The sequence below is a fragment of the Pinus tabuliformis genome, chromosome 2_2 (genome assembly GCF_031772625.1).
Source record: "Pinus tabuliformis cultivar Carrire ecotype Pingquan chromosome 2_2, CPIR1, whole genome shotgun sequence".
Lineage (NCBI taxonomy): Eukaryota > Viridiplantae > Streptophyta > Pinopsida > Pinales > Pinaceae > Pinus > Pinus tabuliformis.
This window is the reverse complement of record NC_142300.1, coordinates 780,932,167-780,954,835: the sequence shown is the minus strand read 5'-3', so window position 1 is coordinate 780,954,835 and position 22,669 is coordinate 780,932,167. Positions and strand designations below refer to the sequence as shown.

The 22,669-nt window shown below is 41.9% G+C and overlaps 1 protein-coding gene across 4 annotated transcripts in view; it reads right to left on the bottom strand.

Annotated features, from left to right (window-relative positions):
- LOC149195018 (monodehydroascorbate reductase-like) overlaps positions 1–22,669 on the bottom strand; it is a 153,124-nt gene that overhangs the window by 54,313 nt on the left and 76,142 nt on the right. For all 4 annotated transcript variants that reach the window (XM_089405217.1, XM_089405219.1, XM_089405218.1 and 1 more), the window contains one exon: positions 5,773–5,913. In XM_089405217.1, coding sequence (XP_089261343.1) covers positions 5,773–5,913 — 141 coding nt within the window. The remainder of the gene's footprint in view (positions 1–5,772; positions 5,914–22,669) is intronic.

The window sequence follows — 22,669 nt, the reverse complement described above, 5'->3', positions numbered from 1 at the left end:
GTCTAAGATAGAACGCACTATCTTGAGAACACTATCTCTCATCTATTTATTTGTAAATTGTAACACTATATTCAATTATTGGAAATAATGTATGTACGAAAGTGAGAGAGAAGCATGAAGCTTCAGCCTTTTTCCGCCAATATTTTGTCTCTGGTTTTTATATGTGTGGTTTATATATTTTTCTGAGTTGATTTCTCTTTTCAACAGCAAGTATTGGAATTCACCAAGCCCATTCATCACATGATTCGTTTTACAGATACAGATAAACCAATGATTGGGGAGGTGTATGAGCAAATGGATACCATGTTGGGGAAAATAAAAGATATTGTTCAAAAAGATGATCCCAACTTGTATACACTGATTCACAATTGTGTGTGTACACAGTGGAATAAACTTAATGTTCCACTACATGCCTTGGCATATATCCTTATGCCAAAATACTACTCTCCATCTTGGTTGGGCCAACCTGCACCTGGGGGTGGGGTTAGGGTCAAACCCCATACAGATCCAGAGGTATCTACAGGATATATGGAAGCATTAGACAAGTTGGTACTTGACAAGGAGGAGTGTGCTAATTTGTGTCTTGAATTAGGCAAATACTTCAATTGCACTGGTTTGTTTGGGATTTTGCATGCAATGGAAGATAGAGACAGATTTGATGCTCTCACATGGTGGGAAGCATATGGCGGCATGGGACTTTTGCCAAAATTGGAGCACCTACAGCTTCATACATAATGTGAGAAGAAACAGACTCAATGAAAACCGGGCATAAAGCTTGGTTTATGTGCACTACAACTTGAGGTTGTTGAGTCATTACTGTGATTGGGCTTATGAGGATCCAACATATAAAATTTGGGACAACCACCCAAAGGACGATAATTTGGAGGATGGCACTATACATCTTGAAGAACTGGAAGCAGAACTTATGAGAGATGAAGATGAAGCAACAACCATGCCACCCCCACCATCCAGTAGTAGTGCTCAAGTTCCAAGTCTTGTTCCTTTGTTGTCGCCGCCTCCATGTACATCCACACGTGGAGGGCATTTGCCTTCTGGTTCTGGTCGTGGGACTGTGCAGGAGGAGACTCCTAGAAGACCACCACGACCTGCTCATAAATTAGACATTATTCGTGGCGGCAAGAGGAAGCTATAGATGATAGATTTACTTGTCTTTTCTAGTTTCTAGTAGTTTTAACTTTTAATAGTTGTTGACTCTTTCATATTTATTATGATATTTTTTGTAAACAATATATGACAATTTAAGTTTGAAGTTGGCAATTATAACTCATTGGTAATGAATTATGAATATGATGCTTCGTGAAAGTTGAAAGTTGTTTCATTTCATGTTAGATATTCTTTGTTATAATGGTTACACTTAGCTTACAAGTACAACTTTGGTGAACAATTATGATAAATGTTATATATTGAATTTTGAAAGCTCGAAACTTTAAGATTGATGAATCATGAGACTCAATATGTTGTATGTTACTAGCTTGTGGACGTGGTTGATGAAGATTATAACTTCTAGATGATTGTTGTTATATGGTTCAATCTATGTTTTTTATGTTTTTTTATATATAATTCATCATTCTACATGTTTTTGTTGACATATGCATCAAAATATAAAAGATATAAAAAACGCTCCCAAACTAGGAGCTTTTGAAAATGTCGCCCCCATTCCCAAGTAACCTTGGTCCATCCATCTGACATGATGGAACAACCTATTTTGAGCCATGAATCTTTATACTCAGTGAAATACTCATCAGTGGAAGAAATCTCTTTTTGCAAAAGAGCTACCCTCAAATCATGCATACTAGGGCCTTTGAAGTCCTTTCCTGCAGCTATAACAGAGTCCCACATACCTTGGTAATAAGGTGAGCGAGCAACATTAAATGGGATATCTGCATCATACCGCCATCTAGCAATGTATTGATGAGAAGTTTCTTTGCATTGTTTTTTCCAACGTTGATCCAAAGTGGGTTGACGACTTGGCTGGGAGGAAGTGGGATTAGAAGAGGCAATGTTGGCAGAGGATGAGAAATAACTTTGGATGTTTGTTCTCTTTGTTCCTTTTGATAGTTGGCCAAAAAAAGGATGAACATAGTGAAATGGGTCATTGCTGGAAGGGATAGAAGAGGAGTCTTGAATCTCATAATCATCATACCCACTCTCTTTCATGGCTTCTAATAATTCCCTCTTCCTTGCAATGTCATCTTGGACGGTGTTCTCCCCAGCCTTATCCTCATGAAACTTTTCAAGCTTGGAAAGGTATTCTGCCCTAATAGGACCTAACACTTCATTTGGTGCATCACATGGCTTTACTTGGCCTCTTACGCCAGCCAAGTGTTGTTTCAATCTGAGAATACCCCCACCTCCAATAGGTTTATGGAATAATTTACATATCATTTTTCTATCAATCACATCACAATGAGCCCATGCACTGTGCTTGCCTTTTGGAGCCATGTTGGCTTGAAATAATTAAAATTTGCAAAGAAATCTGCCATTTAAAAAAAAAATGCAGCTAAGAAACATGGAAAACCAAAGCTAAATTTAAGAAAACAAATGCACATGCAGCCTACAAAATTTGATAACATAGAACTAGAGATTTAATAGCATAGATGATATAAGTTAGAAGTTTAGAATACATAAAAAAATAATACATGGACAACAATCAAATGAGGAATTTTCAAGTGAAAATCCTTACCTGGAAATGAAAACTAACTTACTTAGCCTCCTCTTGAAGATGCCAACTCCACTAACAGCTCCAAACTATCTCCAAAATGGCTCCAACTCCAACTCCAAGCCTCCAAGATGACTACTCCAGAAAAAACTCAACACTCTCCAAGCTCCCAATCAAACTCACTAATACTCCACATGAGATGTGTGAGACAAATGAGAGGGAGAAGTGCCTTTTAAAGGCTTGGAGATGGTGTTTTTGGAGGGAAAGAATCCTTACTTTCCCTCCAAAACACCATAGAAACTTGGAAAACAGCGTTGCGTGGGTCCTCCGAGGTCGTGGTAGCTAACCAGTGGGTTTAGGACGGAACCGGCAAGTTAGGACCGGTTTGTCCCTTTTTTGGGCGAAATGAAAGGTCAAATCGAGTTTTTCTGCCGATTTGACTAGTTACCGATTCAAACTTGCTGGTTTTTAAAACACTGGTTGAGAAAGAGTGTTAAAATTGGCAACTAGGGCCAAATTCCACCTTGGGACAAGTCAATTGATAGAGATGATGATTGCATTGGATTCCTCTTTTCGAGAGGTCCAAGATTGATATAAAAATCATCTCATTCGGTCAAGCAAGAGTGTGATTTTGAATTTATGCCCTCACATGTGCAAATTGTTCAGGTCGACTTCATCATTATGTAGGCTCAAGAAGCCCAATGGATGTATCTCTTCACCCACATCGAATTGTATAAATACAAAAAACATCACACCTCATTTGACACATTCATCACTCACACATTCTTCTCTCTCTTCATCAGATTGGTTCATACAGCTATTGGGCAGCCCCTCTCTCTCTCTCACATGTGCGGCTAGGACAGATTTTCTGGGCAGAATTACAAGCCAAAATTTCAGACTTCAGAGGCAGGTTTGACCAGCGTTGACCAAGGGGTTGCTGACCAAGTTTGACTGCGTTTTGAGGGTCAAAAGTTTGATTTTTCTAGGCCACATTGTTGGGCACAAAAACCGAGAAATTCTGGGTTGTTTGACCTGCGTTGACTTCAGGGTTGACTGTTGTTTGACCGCAGAAAATTACAGCAGTTTTCTCTCTCCTTTGACTGAGTTTGACCGAGTTGTTTTGGGCTGAATTTATCCTCCTGATCAGGCTGAGTTTGACCAAGGAAGACCGAGCTGCTTTGAGGAAGATTTGCTGCTGATTTGACCAGCGTTGACTTTCTGGTTAGGGCTGAAGTTTGACTGCAGTTGACTGCAGAAATTTACAGGGTTGTTTTGACTTTGTATTGGGCAAGTCAATTTGACTTTTGTACTCTCTCTCTCTGTTGAACTTTTGATTTAATAATAAGAAGAATTGATCAAAGGGTTTTCCCCACATTGGGGTTTTTCCCTGGCATCTGCCAAATCTAGTTTCCTCTTGTCTTGGTTTGTCTTCTGCATTTTTTTTATGTTCTATTTGCTTTTACTGTCAACGTGATAATTGTGATTGCTATTGAAATTGGAAATTTCTATTGGGCTAAGGATTATTGAAGTAAATTGTGCTAAGCATAGAACATAGCATTGTTAACTAAAATTAACAAAGATAGGAAGACATTTATAGACGACAACTGCTGCATAGTTTCATGCATATACCGAGCATTCTAATCTCAAATTCCTACTAAATTCAACCACCAAGGACTCCAGATACATTACAGTGTAGTGTGCATTGCTTGTCACTTAATTTTAATAAAACAGGAGAAAGTAATAATTTTATGCATATCAACCTTACCATTATTGTCACAAGTGTAAGAAACTTCTACCATGAGAAAAGTAGGAATATAGGTTCATTACACAAGTAACACTCCATATCCTTCAGCTCAACAGACCCCAAATTGTGGCCCAGCTGTGAGTTCAGATAAAGAATTATGGCTGTATTATACTTGTTTGCACAGGTTAAGAAATGACGTCTATTGGCTTTGCAAGAGGAAGGCATCCCATTCACAGACTATAAACCTCTCGTCTGCATTTATATTAGGAGAAAAATTCAGTTGAACATAATGGGAGCGACCTAGTTCTAATCAAGTGGCAACTACATTTTTTACCACGGATCTACTAAGTTGGTGTATATGAAAAAGGTGTATGCATAGGCTAGCAAAAATAACCTGAATTTGAGACAGGATCTCTTAGATGGGGATTTGGTATAATTTGCAGAATTTGTACATTCCTCCAATTCCAGATTTGGGAGCAGGTTGCAACAAATGCAAGTCAAAAAACATGTCGAAAATCTACAGCTTCATATCCCCTCTCTGGTAATTGGGTGACTATTGCCAGAACAGCCTTCCTACTAGGAGTGAAGTGTAAGGGCTCACTGTTGTTAGTTTTATCCCCTCTATAGAAATCATATTGGCATGCTTGATTGTATCTTTCTCTTGCCATTAGCGATAACAAAGCAATTTCAGTGTTTGTGCTTTTCACACAAGACTTCAGGAATTCTATATTAAGTTCAAATTTCCTGTCAAACTCTGCAACCTCGGAGCATGAGTTTTGCAATCCTTAAGATGAGGATGGCTTACTTCTATTATAACACACAAACAACTTCAAGAACGATGACATCTTTACACCTTTTCCAGTGGGATTCTAAGTATATGACATTGGAAAGGGGTCTATTATTTACTATACTTACAAGGTCGACAGTTTAAACAGTACAATTCTGAGGGAACTTTTTTGTTTTAACTGCAGGGAGGAGAAAAACAAGATTGACCAATGTGTGATGATACTGTTATTGTAGCACGGACACTACAGACTGACAGGTTATGCTAAATCGTCAGTGGAAAGTTAGGTGAATGATTCCATTCTCTCTTTCATAGAATTATTATACCATCAGTATGTGGAAAGTGAGCCAAAGTTCAATGACAATCATAATCAATGTAATGGTCTTGTAATTCTTCCCCATAAAAGTTAACATTTTCCAATTAAAAGACATAAATTGGCATCTGCATCTACGGTATAAAACTCATCGTGAATCTGATAATTTGATGATCTTTAAAGCATTTTCTTCTCAACTTATTACCTTGTATTACTCCAGAAAAAGATGGAGGGGAAAAACATAATCTCACCTGCACGGCTTGTGCTGCTGATTTCCTAGCATGATCAACATGTTCGACTCTTCTAATGTCCCCATAAATCTTCATAGGGAAAGCTGCCACATCTCCTACCGCATAAACATCAGGAACACTAGTTCTGAAGAAACCATCCGTCTGCAAATCATCGTCACATCAGCTCATATTAAAAAAATAATACTAATAATTCCTCCATGAGGAAATCAAATATGTTGGGCACAAGAATGAACAAATTACACCAATCCAATATTCATGCCAAAGCAGAACCGGTAGTCAATAACCCCAAACTTCGAAGTTTTCAGTATAGGTGTCTTAGCACCCGTGCAACTATAATTTGGGGCTATCATTCTCGAAATGACTACTAGCTTAAAATTCCCCTGGTGTTTGTTTTTTTATAGGGAAATCATCTTTTTTGACAGTCAGTATTTACAAAAGTAAGTCGTACCATTATCCTGCACTTAAACGAAGAACATTTTGTTATCTTAATCATTGCACAAAAACTACATTAATATTAATAGTCTACATCTAACAAAGCCCGTGCACAAAGGGAGAATATCCACCAAAATTTGAACCTAGATCATTGTAACAACAAACGCTCCAAGCTGTCACTAAAACACAACCTGGCAAACCTACCTTTGATATCATAAAGCCTAGTTTAGCTTTTTATATTATAGACCTTTAACCCAGGCTGAACTTGTGTATTGGAGCAGAATTCAAAATCCATACCTATCCCTTTATGAGAGAACCATTATATGAATCTTGAAACCATAACTCCTATATTTATCAATGTGTTTTGGTGCTTTGGTAATTAATGTTGATTTGGGGTAGCATCGGATCTACTCTAGGCCTCAAATTTTGCAAGGAACCTTGGGCACATGCATTCCAAAGAACTCAGAAAGCGTTTCGAAAAATTCTACCCAGAGGCGATTATATTAAAATCATCAATATTTTTAATGGGGTTCTTAAGTCTAAACTTGGAAAAATTAAAATATTAATGGATATTAATCTAATTGTGAGTGAATCTTCTAGATAAAGACAGAGATCAAGTCAAAACGATTTGAGCCTTTGATTAGGAGTTAATCTGGGCCGTTGGCTATCCAACAAGAAGATGGAAGAAGGGACTTGAGGGTCATTTGGAAAATACACCAGGCAAATACTCAGTTGCCCTAATAAAATCAATTTTCTCATTGGTCAAAGTTCAGCAAGAGAAAATCGATTCAGAGGGAGAGTTGCAGGTAGAGGAGAGACAAAGAGGATTCAGCATCAGTCAGGGAGACAAAGACGAAGACGCAGAGCAATAGAAAGGACAATGTTGGGCAGGTTGACGTTGGGAGAGGCAGCACTGGCTTGAGTGACGCAGGGATTTGGCAGGCCAGTCTAGAGGCTACAAAAAGTGACGTTGGGCAAGCCAAAGAGACCTAGAGGGTGGAGGAACTTCTCTCTCAGGTCAGATACTTGTTCAGGAACGTCTGTAAATTTTTCTCAGAAAGCCTTGTTACATACTGTTGGGTGTAATTTGTACCTGAAGTTTTTCTTTGCTGAAGAATAATAAATCCCTCATCTGCTACACCGATTTTCTCATATTGGGTTTTTTCCAGGGACAATTGTCCAAAAATAACTGTCATTGTGATTGTATTTGTGCCAGCATTTTTACTTTTTGCAATGTTTTAAATGTGAAAACTGCAGTAGAATATATTTCGATATTTGCCATAAGAATACAGTAGATAACTTATTTCTGAAGTAATAAGTAGAAGAAATAATATTAATCACTGCAGTAGGATTTCTATTTAGAAATTTTCACATGGTATCAAAGCTACAGAGAAGCAAAAGAGAGAAGCCAGAGGATCCAGTGCTGAGAAGAGAAGGGAATTCGAAATTCCTGCAAGGGCAGATATGGAATTTCCCAGAGAATTGCGCAATTCAAACCAAGGAGATTGGAAATAGCCTACCCTTGTATTCACTAATGAATGAATGAAGCAATCAATTCCTTACCCTCTGCGGACAAGCGGCTTCGCTCCTCTCGATGGCGGCGATGGTTGGATTTCGTGGGAAAACTCTCTCTGAGTGAGCCGACAGAGAGGTAAGTCTTTTCCAATCGAAATTTAACAACGGTAGAAGGGACAGCGTAGCAAAGGAGGATTACCTTGGGTGGGACGCAATTTTTCCTACAACAGTTGCTGGAATAGGTTAGTGTCAGAAATTGGCACAATATGGATACTCAAAGTGTCTCATATTTATCTACCAGATTAGATGAAGAATTCACATGCCTAACTAATTCAGCATCAGCGGATGTGTGGTACATTGATAGCGGGGCTTCAGCTCATATGACTGGAGTACGAAAACATTTCTCGAGCTATCAAGAAGAACAAATGAACTTCCAAATAACTATGGGAAACAGAACGAAATGTACTCCAGTAGGGAGAAGTACCATAGCTTTTTAGGCCAAAGCAGGGACCAACATCTGAGCCAACAATGTTCTGCGTGTGCCAGGATTAGGAATGAATTTAATTTCAGTGTCCCAATTACAGGACAAGGGATATGATGTATATTTCATCGAGAAGAAAGTATACGTTAAGCATCCAAGCTGGAAGAAGAAAAAGCAAATTGGGGTTCGAAGCAACAAGTTGTATAGGTTGCAGCTCGAATGATAGGCAACAACTATAATAGTGAGGAGCGAAATGAATTATGGCACAGGGGAATGGGGCACTTACACCATGGAGCACTAAGGATGCTCAAAGAGACTGTTACAGGGGTACCAATCCTTAGTAGTGAACATGATGACTTATGCAGAGGATGTGTGCTAGGAAAGTACACTAAAGCAACTTGTTCCAGAAGTAACAATAAAGCAAAGTGTGTATTTGGATTAATACACTCAAATATCTGCAGTCCTATGTCCACAAGGGCTCTTAGTGGTGGCGAATACTTCGTCACTTTTATCGATGATCACTCCAAAAAAACCTGGATCTATTTCTTAAAGACCAAGGATGAGGTCTTTGATCGTTTCCGAGAGTTTAAGGCTCTTGTTGAAAATATGATAGGGAAAAAGATAAAGGTATTGCGTTCAGATAATGGTGGAGAATATACAGACAAAGATTTCACAAATTTCTGCGCAAAGGAGAGTATCAAAAGAGAGTGGACAACTCCATATAATCCGGAGCAGAATGGAATGCCAAAACATAAGAACCGAACTATTGTTGGGGTAGCCAAAGCCATGTTGTATGATCAGGATCTACCTAAGTATCTATGGGCAGAAGCTTGCAACACGGCAGTATATATCTAGAATAGAACTCCTCATAGAGCATTGGGGAAGAGAACGCCCAAAGGAGTATTCACAAGGAAGAAGTTGGAAGTCAGTCATCTCAGGATATTTGGAAGTGTGGCTTATTGCCACATTCCAGACGAGAAGCGCAGCAAACTGGATCAGACTGCAGAGAAGGGGTATCTCGTAGGATACAGCGAGACCTCAAAGGCATATAGAATCTACATTCCTGGCAGCAGGAAGATTGTAGTAAGACGGGATGCAAAGTTCATGGAAGATAGAGCTTTCAGGAAATCTCGTGAAATGCCTGCAGAAGATCAGTCAGGAGATGTTCCGTTAGTCCAAGAGCAGCAGGGGCAGCAAGAAGGATAGGCAGGAGAGCATACACCTGGGTCGAGTACAGTGACCAACACCAGTATCTCCTCAGAGGGAGGAAATGCAAATGCTTCTCAACAGACGGAACGACAAGATCAAGAGGAAGAGTTGGTTGAGCCTCCCACCACCAGTGGTAGAACAAGCAGAGAAGTGCGGCAGACACTAAGGGATGCAAAGGAGTTTGTTGGAGCTCCTAGAGCCGAGAAGAGGCAGCGTAGACAACCAGATAGATACCAAGCATTGGTAGCTCAGGTTGAAGAACCCTCTAGCTTTCAGGAAGTTGTTCAACACCAAGTATGGGTGGATGCCATGGTGGAAGAGTACAACTCCATCATGACGAATGATGTCTAGGAAGTAGTACCTAGACCAGAAAATAGATCAGTTGTAGGATCACGATGGATCTACAAGATCAAGTATGCTGCAGACGGCAACATAGAGAAGTACAAGGCAAGGTTCGTAGCAAAGGGGTATGCTCAGAAAGAAGGAATAGACTATGAAGAGACCTTCGCCCCAGTTGCTCAATACACCTCTATCAAATCTGTTATATCCCTAGCAGCTCAAATGGGATGGGAGATTCACCAAATGGATGTCAAGAGAGCATTCTTGAACGGAGTGATAGAAGAGGAGGTGTATATAGAACAGCCTGAAGGCTTCGAAACTCATGAGAAGAAATCTCATGTTTGCATGTTAAAGAAAGTCTTGTACGAGCTCAAGCAGGCACCCAGAGCATGGTATGGTCGGATTGATAGTTACTTGCAGCAGTTGGAATTTGTCAAGAGTGATGTTGATCCCAATCTCTACTATTTACTCATAGAGAATGAGCCACTTATTTTGGTACTATATGCAGATGACCTATTCCTAACTGGGTCATCTAGGCTCATCCAAGACTGCAAGAAGAATCTTGAAATTGAATTCGACATGAAGGATTTGGGATTAATGCATTATTTTCTAGGGTTGGAAGTTTGGTAGAAGGATGGGGAGATCTTCCTTGGAGAAGGAAGGTATGCTACAAAAATTCTGAAGAGATTCAGAATGCAGGATTGCCAAACCATGGCTACTCCCATGATCACCAACTGGAAGAAAATAGATGCATCACAGGACAAAGAAGTAGATCCCACCTTGTATAGGAAGCTCATTGGGTCACTTATGTATCTGGCCAATACTAGGCCAGACATTTGTTTTGTTGTCAACACTCTTAGTCAGTTCATGGTGGAACCAAAAAGGGTGCATTGGGCAGTAGCAAGACACATACTTAGGTATGTACGTGGAATAGTCGGATATGGGTTGAAGTAATCTAGAGGGGAGGACATCAATTTGAATGGGTTCACCGATGCAGATTGGGCAGGTAATTCAGTAGATCGAAAAAGTACCTCAAGATACTGCCCTAATGAGGCAGCTAAGAAGTCGACCTCATTAGGGAAGCGGGACCACACAATTAAAATCAAGTTTTCCCATGTAGTGCCACTCCTAAAGCTAGCAAGCCATAAAGGAGATCCCACAGGACCAAGATACAAAACTAACCACCAAGTTGGGACAAGGGAACAAGAGTACAGTCCAAGTCCATTCTTTACGCTGAATTCCACCACTTATCCATGTTCAAACGTGCCCAAGAAGAGCAAGCATAAACACCCAATTACATAATGAACAATCATACCTTCGGGGTTAGGAGGCCCACCTTCAAACATACGATCATAACAGAAGGGCGAGGGCACACAGTGGGTGGCTCAACTGGCGGAGAATGGTGGCATATCAAGCTATCTAGTGGCTGCAGGGGGTTGCTTGTTGCCGACTGAAAACATCTCTAGGAGAAAATTTATCCTATATCGGTCACCCACTAGTGGTGGGTAACATCTAGCTCCAACTGGGACATGAGCTCTCAGTAGAGTGCACGAACTATATACTCAGACGGGGAGGTCATGAGAACACCAACAATCTCTTGGGACCATAGACTTGTTACTTGCACATCATCAAAGATGAAGCAAACGGTGCAGCATGCTTTTATGGCGTCCTTTGATTGCCCATGCTTATGTTAATCCATAAAATCAACAGGAAATATAATCCATTCTAGAATGAAAATCTAATCTAAAGGCACCTAATCTAGCATGATAAAACAATATGATGTTAAATTCTGATGTAAAATCAATATGCAATGCATCCTACCCTAACATGCATATTACATCAAGTGCGTGCTAAGTGTAATCATAAAGCCAATGCAACCAACATATCATTAGATCAATATGAGAATACCTTCCCATATGATTACTCATGCAATAAATCCAAAATCCAACATAGAAACAATCATATGGAAGATGATGTGGGTGGGAGGTGGGAAAATATGATATCCATATGTTGCAAAAGGGAGTCCCGGAAGAAGGAAAGGGCACCAATTTGGAGATCTGGAGCCTTTCCTACAAATAGAGAATGGAGGATTAAATGACCAAGCCCAAGAACTGCATATCACAATCGTTCCTGACAATGTCATGCTTCATGGTTACCTCAAGGTCATGATGGGAAGGAAAAAGGGGACTAATGATACAGAGAGACACAACAAGCAGGTTGCTCGATATGATGATTACGTTGAAAAGGGGCAACCACTGCGTGCTCATTATCTTCAAAGCATGACTGGGAAGAAGTGATGCATCTAATGAATGGCTCTCCCTCAAGGCAATCCTCAGAAAGGGAAGAAGGCTCATTGTCATCAATGGTTGAGGGAAAAGGGAAAAGGTAATGTCTCATGGATGGCTCAAACACACTCCTAGGATCATGAAGAAGGTAGGGAGAAGCAAGGCCCCTGTTGGTGTCATCATCAATATCATAAATGGGGCCTTTATTAAAATGGTAATCAATTGCTTATAACAGCCCTCCTTCATGTTGTTGAGAACTCTAAAGAGTTGCAACTAAGATGATTTCTCTTCGACTTGATAACTACTTGTGATGATTTTTTTATTTTCTTGATTATTAGCTTCTTATCTTATTATTATGTTGTTCTTATGATCAAAAAACTACCAAAACAAGAAGATCAACAATGCACAAGAACACAGGATGTACGCTGCAAGCCAGGGCCAAAACCTCTCCACTTGAGAGGAAAACTAGTAAATCTCTTCTCTTCTTATAGATTCTTCAAATGACGAATTCCAAGACCTCTAGACCAAGACCAATACCCAAGACCAAGTCAGACCTTCTTGATAATGTGCTTCCTTTGTCCAAGTCAAACCTAGTCAAATTTCTTCTAGCTGCACAACTTCGACCCCTAGCTACAGAATTTCGGCCTCCACTGTAGGTCTGAAATTTTCGGCCCCTGCAACAGTTACTGCTTCCACACGTGTGAGAAGTTTTTGGGCTTCTAAGGCTTCCTTTGATCTTCGGTTGGGTTCCTGCTTCTTCTAGGGCTTGTAGGTGATCTAATAGACATTCCTTCGACCTTCTTTCTACAATTTCCTTAACTTCGACCTTGCAGCATCAAAACCCTAGCCGTGCTTCTTCGCACGTGGGGGAGAGAGAGAAATAACCCAAACTTTCATCCTTCGTCCTTCTTCGCTAGCCTTCTTCTGCTTCTCCTTCACTTAGATGATGATAAGGTAAGTGAATGACCATAAGAAGTCGAGTTCCCTCCTATATATAGGCTTCCAAGGAGGATGACATGCCCTAATGAGGCCGACTTCTTAGCTGCCAGACCGACTTGATCTTGGAGGGTATTTTGACACTTTTAAATACAAAAATAATTCATTGTACACATTACAATGTGCCCGATGGGGTCTTCTTCATATGACAATGACTCTTTTGACTTCTTGACTTTTAAATACAAAACTAATTATTTATAAGTCAATGAGTGCTTGACTTCTAAATAAAAGACCTTGAGCATAAAACTCATGCTACAAAAAATAACAATAATAAATTTTCTTTCTTTTTACAATATACAAGAATCAAAAGTACATTTCATATTAATGAAGATCGAACCTAGTTACGCATTTCAACGCTCCCTCTTAACTAGGGAAGTATTCATAATAGTACATGGACATTCTCAAACTGAAGAGATCTCATAATAAGAGTCGGATTGGTAAGTCATCTCATAAGCTATCATTTCAACTTATCTCTTTGCATCATACCAACCAGCATTGTCACATAGCAAGGCCTTGACTAATAGCTCTATCTCTCCACAAGATCAGAGCACAATGTTGGCGAGACCAATGACTGATAGACACCATCATCATTGTCTCTCAAGGCACATACCCCACCCGGGTGTTCACAGGGTATGTCCTTTTAGGACAATTCCTATCTTGGAATAACACATCCTCAAGGAATTTCCTCTTCAACTACTCTTACATCTTGGATGCCCTACCTCATCCTCAAAGAGTATCGGAAATCAGATGCTTACCCAATCCTCCATTATTTCTTCACAAAGTGAAGACAAGAATGATGTGTCTATCTCTCCCTCTCAACTAGGGAGGATATATCAACCAGTCCAAACTTGTCTCTTAAATACACAAGCTTCTTATTAGGAAGAGATTTTGTCAAGATGTCAACTACTTGTTCAAAAATGGAGATATATTGTAGCTGCAACACTCCATCTTGCACCATCTTTCGTATGTAATGATACTTGTTAATTATGTGCTTTTTCTTTCCATGGAATACTGGGTCTTCAGACAACCTTATACAGTTGGTGTTGTCACAATGTATCACCATAGGGTCTTCAAACAAGTCGGACAACAACTTCCTTAATTAGATAGCTTCTCTGCTTACTTCACAGGTTGCAATGTATTCAGCCTCAACATTAATCAAAGCAATTGATTCTTGCTTTCTACTCATGCAAGATATCATGGAGGATTCCAAACTAAAACATCCTCTAGTAGTGCTTCTCCCATCCATCTCACTGCCTCCCCAATCAAAATTTGTATATACAATCAAGTGGACATCATTCTTGTTATCGTACTTCAAGCAGTAGTGGATTGTTCCTTGCAGATATCTCAGTATATGCTTGGCTGCTATCCAATGTTGTTTTTCCATGATCTTGGGTCTAGGATAGAATCTTAGAATCTCTAATGCTACCAAACCAAGAATCACAACGATACTACTTTGCACAGCGGAATATAAACAACAGTAAATATACTAGTGCACAAAATATGGACAACTTTTTACACAATTTTGTACAATAATCCAACTTCGTTATATTAATCAACCTAAATAATACAACAGTCTAGGGTTCCCGTACCAGGGATAATGGCCCTCATACATCCTCTAGTACAAGAATACAAAATTGGGGCTTGGTGTCAATCCATCGACAACCAATCTACCCTCAACAAGATACTCTAACCATCTGGTTGATGTAGTCAACTCTCTCAGCTCCCCTCAATCGTACCATGTACTTGCCCGGTCCTTCGACTCCTGATCTACAACTCCTACCTCTATCAATGCTCCAAGTCCATTGGACCACTAAACCTCGGTTGTCAATCTGCTCTCTAGTTGTGCCTTAGTCCATCAAGGCATCAACACATCAAGACTCCTGTCGAGTTGCTCATAGTTCCACTTGTGAACAACTCTCAATCTGCCCATTGTTGCTCCTCATCTACTCAGGGACTTCAGCCCACTATGGTCTTCCTGCGCTGCTCCAATGAAGACTAACATAGGGCACGGAGGGCTGCCACCTATCACTGCAAGATGTCCATCTCCCACAATGAACACAGGCTAGGAGGACTACCCATCTTCTGTTGTAGATGTCCTTCTCCACACACAAGTCTAGGGTTGCTCAAAACTGCTCCTAGCTGATCAGACTCTTGAGCTCAACAACTGCCACTCTAGCAACCATCTAAGTCCATGAAAGATGGTGCACACCGGGCTCCAACTTGGGCACTATCACGTTGTCCTCCAGTAGACCATAAATGCCCAATCACTATCCACACTTGGTCCATTCTCACGATGCCCTCCAACAATCCACGAGTGACAAATCCTTGTTGTATCATTTGCTCCTAGTTAGGGCATCCAACACATAGGAAACCCCTCGACATGGTTGCTAACACACTTCCAAATTGTCGTCTCCTAGGACACCATCCACTAGGATCAATTCAACCTTAACACATCAATCAATACATACCTAGCACTGCTCAGTTTTTGCGTCATCCTGGTGCAGTCTACTACATGCTCAACCCTCACTCACGATGCCTGCACTCGTGTTCCTGCACTCGCACGTTCCTGCGCTCGCGCTTTCCTGCACTCAAGTTCCTTCACCGACACATTCTTGCACTCGCACTACCCGCACTCACGTTGCCTTTCTTGATGTGTAGACTATGAAAGATGCTTCTTGGATGTATATAAATGCCTCATACTTGACCTATATTTATAGGTATCAACTGACTCCAACGAATTTGTCTTTGGGCACTACTTTAACCTAAAGCCGACCTGCCCAACTAGACAAATTTACCCATATTAACTTCAAAAATTCATTTCTCTTCAACCACAACTCGGAATCAGATGATTTTCGATGCGTTGGATTCATCTCGACGAGTACTATCATCCTCACCCATCACATGTCGAAATCTCTCCATAGTTTTGTCCCCAACATCGATGGGTGCAAAACCCCAATCTTGGGTTTCAAGCCCACAAGGCCATTTGTGGAGCCCCTTCCTCCAAACCCTCGATCCTCAAGGCTTAAAGTACCTCCCAAGCTACAAAAATCAACATCCAATGATCATGCTTGGGCTCTACCTAGAACTGACTGAGAATATTCACTGCAAAACAAATGTTTAGTAGAGTATTTACCAAATACATCAGTGAGCCAACCAATTGTCTATACCTTTTCGGATCCACAGGCCTTGATTTAGAACTTCTTAGTCTCTTCAAGTTTGTGATCATAGGGGTTAATATAGTTTTGCAATCCATCATGTCAAACCTTTTCAGCATCTCGATCACATACTTTCCTTGACCTAGATATATCTCAACAAGTCCTTGCCAAACTTCCAACCCCAAATAATAGTGCATCAACCCTAGATCCTTCATATTGAATTATGTTGCCAATTGTTTTTTACATTCTTGAATATGACCTTCCACACCTGTCATTAGAAGATCATCCACATACAGAAGAATGATTACAGGCTCATCCTTCACAACCTTGATATAGAGATTTGGATTAACAAAACTCTTCGACAAGCCCAATCTTTGTAGGTATGTGTCCATCCTTGCATACCAAGCCCTTGGTGCTTTCTTAAGGCCATAAAGTGCCTTCTTCAACCTGCAGACATGTGTCTCTCTATCTTTTACTTCAAATCCCAAGGGTTGTTCTATATAGACTTCTTCATCCATAGTACCATGTAAGAATTTATGAATCTACACATCAAAAATCCTACTGCAATCATTGGTTTATCATCTCTTACTTGTTCTTTACATTCAACAAGTTATTTAAATATTTAAACAGCGATGAAAAACACTATTGTAGCCTACACATACATACAGATCATGAACTGAAATAAACTAAGACAATCACACAAGGGACAACGTTACTTTTAGACAATCGTCCCCAGAAAAACCCAATTCGGGAAAACCAATGCAGCATATAGATGGTTTGTATTATGAAGCAGATTTCTGAATACAACTAGGGTGCTAAATCTGGCTCACCCAACAAAGAATAAACCTGGCAGAAGTACCTGTATCCGGAGACAGATATTTTGCCAACTCTAGCAACTAGATGATCAAACCCCACAGAGGAAAATTGTTGTTCCCAGTGCTGGGCAACGATGGCTGCTCCAAGCTCTGCGTTGGAAGTTGAAACTGCATCACCTCCTCTAGGAGTTGCGTCACCCTCCCAGTGAGCCTCCCTTGCTCAGAAGTCGATATGCTGAACTACTGCTCTCTCTACCCCATAGAAAATCCCAATGCTACCTCTAGGGAACTGTGTCAGCCCCTCTAGCTTCTGCGTCAACTCATCTAGCTTCTGCATCAGCCCCACTAGCTTTTGCGTCACCCTCTCTAGATCTATGTTGTCTCTCCTGTTGTTGCTCTGCCTCTCTGCTATGTATCCTCGGCCTTGGACTGAAGTTCCTATGCCGAACTGCCCCTCTCGCTACAACTCAGATCACTTAGCTCGACTTTCTCACCAAACCACGCCCCAGAAAAATCGAACCCTTTGATCTCTTGGTGTATCTCCAACTGACCCTCAAGCCTCCTCTTATACTTTTCCCGTTGATGAATCAACGGCTAAGATTAAAACAGGCTTGATACACATTAATATTCTTATTAATACACATTAATATTTTTATTTTCCTAAGTTTAGACTTAGGAACCCATTAAAAATATTGATTATTTTAATAACTCCTCATCCCGGTGGAATTTCTCCAAACGATTTTTGGGTTCTGGAGATCTCATATGTTCTAGCCCCTCCAAAAATTTCGGAGCTAGAGCACATTCGATGCTACCCAAAATCAACACTCCCTCTTAGCGAGGAATGTGCTCTAGTAACACTTCTCAATAGAAGTACTACACTGATCCTTGACCTTGGTCCTCTGTGCTGCTGATGCTTGACCTGCTGCCCTTCATCCACTGCACTATTGTAACCTGTATTGCTGCGTATTACACTGCAACTGCCACTGCTGCATCTATACTACAACTCCCTCTCAATATGTTGCATCATGTTGCCCATAGCACTGCCACTGCTAACCACTGCCACTGCTAACCACTGCACTGCAACTCAGTTACTAAAAAGTAAGTAACTGAAACTTCACCCAAAAACTGACATGTTGGTCAGTATGAATGCCTCGTGATGCTAAAGCTACCTCTGCTGCTAATTTGTGTTAACCCTCTGCTGCCACTGCGCTGCTACAAACTGCTCTGTGCCTCTCGCACCGCTACAACATCCATTCCACTGCCTCAGACTTTGGCACTCTAGCAATGCCACTGTCGCTCCATCACACCTCGCTCCAACCAATACCCGTCATTATGCTACTGTCGTTAAGGGCTCCCGTAGCCGTATGTGATCCAAGAGTTTGGGCACCTCAAGGATCCTGCCCTACATGTAGTCCTCTCGACTACAACTCCATGTCGCCCCACCTCTTCTCTAGAGGCGCATGAGCACTCATGGCACAATCGTCATCCTTGACATCCTTGTCTACCTTCGCTGGAGCAGCCTTCAATTCAAAAGCCTCCCCCTTGCCCTTCTTCCGGGGGAACTGAGTGGCATAATGTCCCAGTTCCCCACAGTTGAAGCATCTGACCTTGGTGATGTCCTTCTTCTTCCTCTTTTGCTGCACTTGTTGTCCCGACGATGCGAGAGTTGCATCCTCCTCCTCCTCCTTCTTGACTTGGGCTCCCTTGCCGCTACTCCCTGTCTTGGTCATCCTCCTGAGCTCTTCTTGTCGAAGAGCTGCCCACATCTCCTCCCAACTGGGGAGAGTTTCTCTGCCCAAGATACTTTGGACAAAGGTCTCCCAGTCCTCGGTGACTGCATTCAGGGCAGTCCTAACCATGAACTCAGGATCTGGTGTAGACCCCACGGAAGTCAACTGGTCGCGAATCCCTTGCAACCTGAGAAGGAAGGGATCGATCTCTTCTCCCTTCTGCATTTGGTACTATCTCAGCTGATTTTCTAATAGCATCTTTCATTGGATGAAAGATTCCTGATACAAGGTGATCAGCGCCTCCCACATCTCCCTTGCCGTGTTCTTCTCAGCAATGAGTGGTACTACATGATCTTTGACCCCGTCTAAGATCATGCACTTGGCCTTAGCATGGGCCTCCTCATATTTCTTCAACAGATCAGCATCGACCAGCTCAACAACTACCCTCAAGGCATAGTCCTTGATGCAATGTTTGTCTAAGATTGCCAGAATCCTGGCCTTCCAGATGACAAAATTGGATGCTCCATCCTATTTATCCTGATCCCTCAACCCATTCATTGCCATCTCTGCTCAAAAATAGGACTCATTCTCTTCTCCCTCTCTTGCTGTCAATCTAGCAAAACTTGGATCTGGATTTTTTTGGCACAAGAAACCCTCTAAGGAACAAGCTCCTCTAGACTCCCTCTGAGTCCTGATTTCCTTCACGGAAATCCTCCTGCCAACTGTCGAATCACTTCCTCTCCAATCCTCTTTTATTGCTACAACCCGGATCTAGATTTCTTTGGCTAGAAATCTATCAAGGCAGTGACTCCCTCTACCTCGGCTTTGTCTCCACAGACACTGTTCTGCACCAACAGAACCAGCATCCCACCAGCTCCTCAAATCGAATCTTCTCTGCTTCCTTAGCCCCGGAAACTGACTAATTTGAACCTCTCAGGCTCTGCGTTGGCCCAAAGAGTTGACGCAGTCACTGCGTGGGGTACTCTCTGGCTCGGCGTCACTCCTGCAGCTGCTCCTCTGCCTCTGAAACAGCGCTGTCACTGCGTGGGGTACTCTCTGGCTCGGCGTCACTCCTGCAGCTGCTCCTCTGCCTCTGAAACAGCGCTGTCACTTGGGACAACTCCTCTGCAGCAAATTCTCTCGATCTCTTGATTGGTATGTTCTGTCTCCTATGATCTACAATGCTCTGATACCATGTGAGAATTTTTGAATCTACACATCAGAAATCCTACTACAATCACCGGTTTATCATCTCCTAATTGTTCTTTACATTCAACAAGTTATTTAAATATTTAAACAACGATCAAAAACACTATTTCAGCCTACACATACATATAGATCATGCACTGAAATAAGCTAAGACAATCACACAAGGGACACCGTTATTTTTGGACAATAGTCCCCGGAAAAACCCAATTCGGGAAAACCAGTGTAGCATATAGAGGGTTTGTATTATTAAGCAGATTTCTGAATACAACTAGGGTGCCAAATTCGGCTCACCCAACAGAGAATAAACCTGGCAGAAGTACCTCTATCCAGAGACAGATATTTTGACAATTTCAGCAACTAGATGATCAAACCCCAGAGATGACAATTGTTGTTCCTAATGCTGGGCAGCGATGGCTGCACAAAGCTCTCTGCTGAACTGCGTCATCTTCTCTAGGAGATGCGTCACCCTCCCAGTGAGCCTCCCTTGCTCAGAAGTTGATATGTTGAACTGTTGCTATCTCTACCCCACAGAAAACCCCAACGCTGCCTCTAGGGAACTACGTCAGCGCCTTCAGCTTCTGCATTAGCTCCTCTAGCTTCTGCGTCAACCCCACTAGCTTCTGTGTCACCCTCTCTGGAGCTGCGTTGTCTCTCCTGCTGCTGCTTTGCCTCTCTGTTATGTATCCTCGGCCTTGGACTAAAGTTCCTCTGCCGAACTGCCCCTCCCACTGCAACTCAGATCACTTAGCTCGACTTTCTCAGCAAACAACGCCCCAGAAAAATCGAACTCTTTGATCTCTTGGTGCATCTCCAACTGACCCTCAAGCCTCCTCTTATACTTTTCCTATTGATAAATCAACGGCTAAGATTAAAATAGCCTTGATCCTCATCACTTAGAACATTCTCAACCATATTCTTATTAATACACATTAATATTTTTATTTTCCTAAGCTTAGACTTGGAACCCATTAAAAATATTAACTATTTTAATAACTCCTCATTCGGGTGGAATTTCTCCAAATGATTTCTGGGTTCTGGAGATCTCATGTGTTCTAGCCCCTCCACAAAATTTCGCAGCTAGAGCACATTTGATGCTACCCAAAATCAACACTCCCTCTCAGGGAGGAATGTGCTCTAGTAACACTTCTCAACAGAAGTACTACACTGATCCACTGCATCGGTCTTTTGTGCTGTTGATGCTTGGCCTGGTGCTCTTCATCCACTGCACTACTGCAACTTGTACTGCTGCCCATGACACTATCACTGCCACTGTCGCATCTGTACTACAGCTCCCTCTCAATATATTGCATCATGCTTCCCATAGCATTGCCACTGCTAACTGTTGCACCGCAACTCAGTTACTGAGAAGTATGTAATTGAAACTTCACCCAAAAACTGACATGCTGGTCAGTATGAATGCCTCGTGATGCTGAAGCTACCTCCACTGCTAATCTGTGCTGACCCTCTGCTGCCACTGCACTGTTGCAAACTGCTTTGTGCCTCTCGCACCACTACAATATCCATTGTGCTGCCTCAAACTTTGGCAGTTGGCACTCTAGCAATGCCAGTGTCGCTCAATCACACCTCGCTCCAACCTATACCCATCATTATGCTATTGTCATTAAGGGCTCTCGTAGCCGTATGTGATCCAAGAGTTTGGGCACCTCAAGGATCCTGCCCTACATGTAATCCTCTCGAATACAACTCCATGTCGCCCCACCTCTTCTCTAGAGGCTCATGAGCACTCATGGCACAATCGTCATCATTGACATCCTTGTCTACCTTCGCTACAGCAACCTTCGATTCAGAAGCCTCCCCCTTGCCCTTCTTCCGAGGGCACTAAGTGGCATAATGTCCCAGTTCCCCATAGTTGAAGCATCTGACCTTGGTGATGTCCTTCTTCTTCCACTTTTGTTGCACTTGTTGTCCCGACGATGCGAGAGCTGCATCCTCCTCCTCCTCCTTGACTCGGGCTTCCTTGCCACTACTCCCTGTCTTGGTCATCCTCCTGAGCTCTTCTTGTCGAAGAGTTGCCCACATATGCTCCCAACTAGGAAAAGTTGCTCTGCCCAAGATACTTTGGACAAAGGTCTTCCAGTCCTCAGTGACTGCATTCAAGGCAGTCCTTACCATGAACTTAGGATTTGGTGTAGACCCCATGGAAGTAAACTGGTCGCGAATCCCTTGCAACCTGAGAAGGAAGGGATTGATCTCTTCTCCCTTCTGCATCTAGTACTATCTCAGCTAATTTTCTAATAGCATCTTCTGTTGGGCAGAAGATCCCTAATACAAGGTGGTCAGCGCCTCAAACATCTCCCTTGCTATGTTCTTCTCAGCAATGTGTGGTACCACATGATCTTTGACCCCGTCTAGGATCATGCACTTGGCCTTAGCTTGGGCCTCCTTGTATTTCTTCAACGAATCAGCGTTGACCGGCTCAACAACTACCCTCAAGGCATAGTCCTTGATGCGATGTTTGTCTAGGATTGTCAGAATCCTGGCCTTCCAGATGACAAAATTGGATGCTCCATCCAATTTGTCTTGATCCCTCAACCCATTCATTGCCATCTCTGCTAAAAAATAGGACTGGTTCTCTTCTCCCTCTCCTGCTGTCAATCTAGCAAGACTTGGATCTGGATTTCTTTGGCGCAAGAAACCCTCTAAGGAACAAGCTCCTCTAGACTCCCTCTGAGTCCTGATTTCCTTCACGGAAATCCTCCTACCAACTATC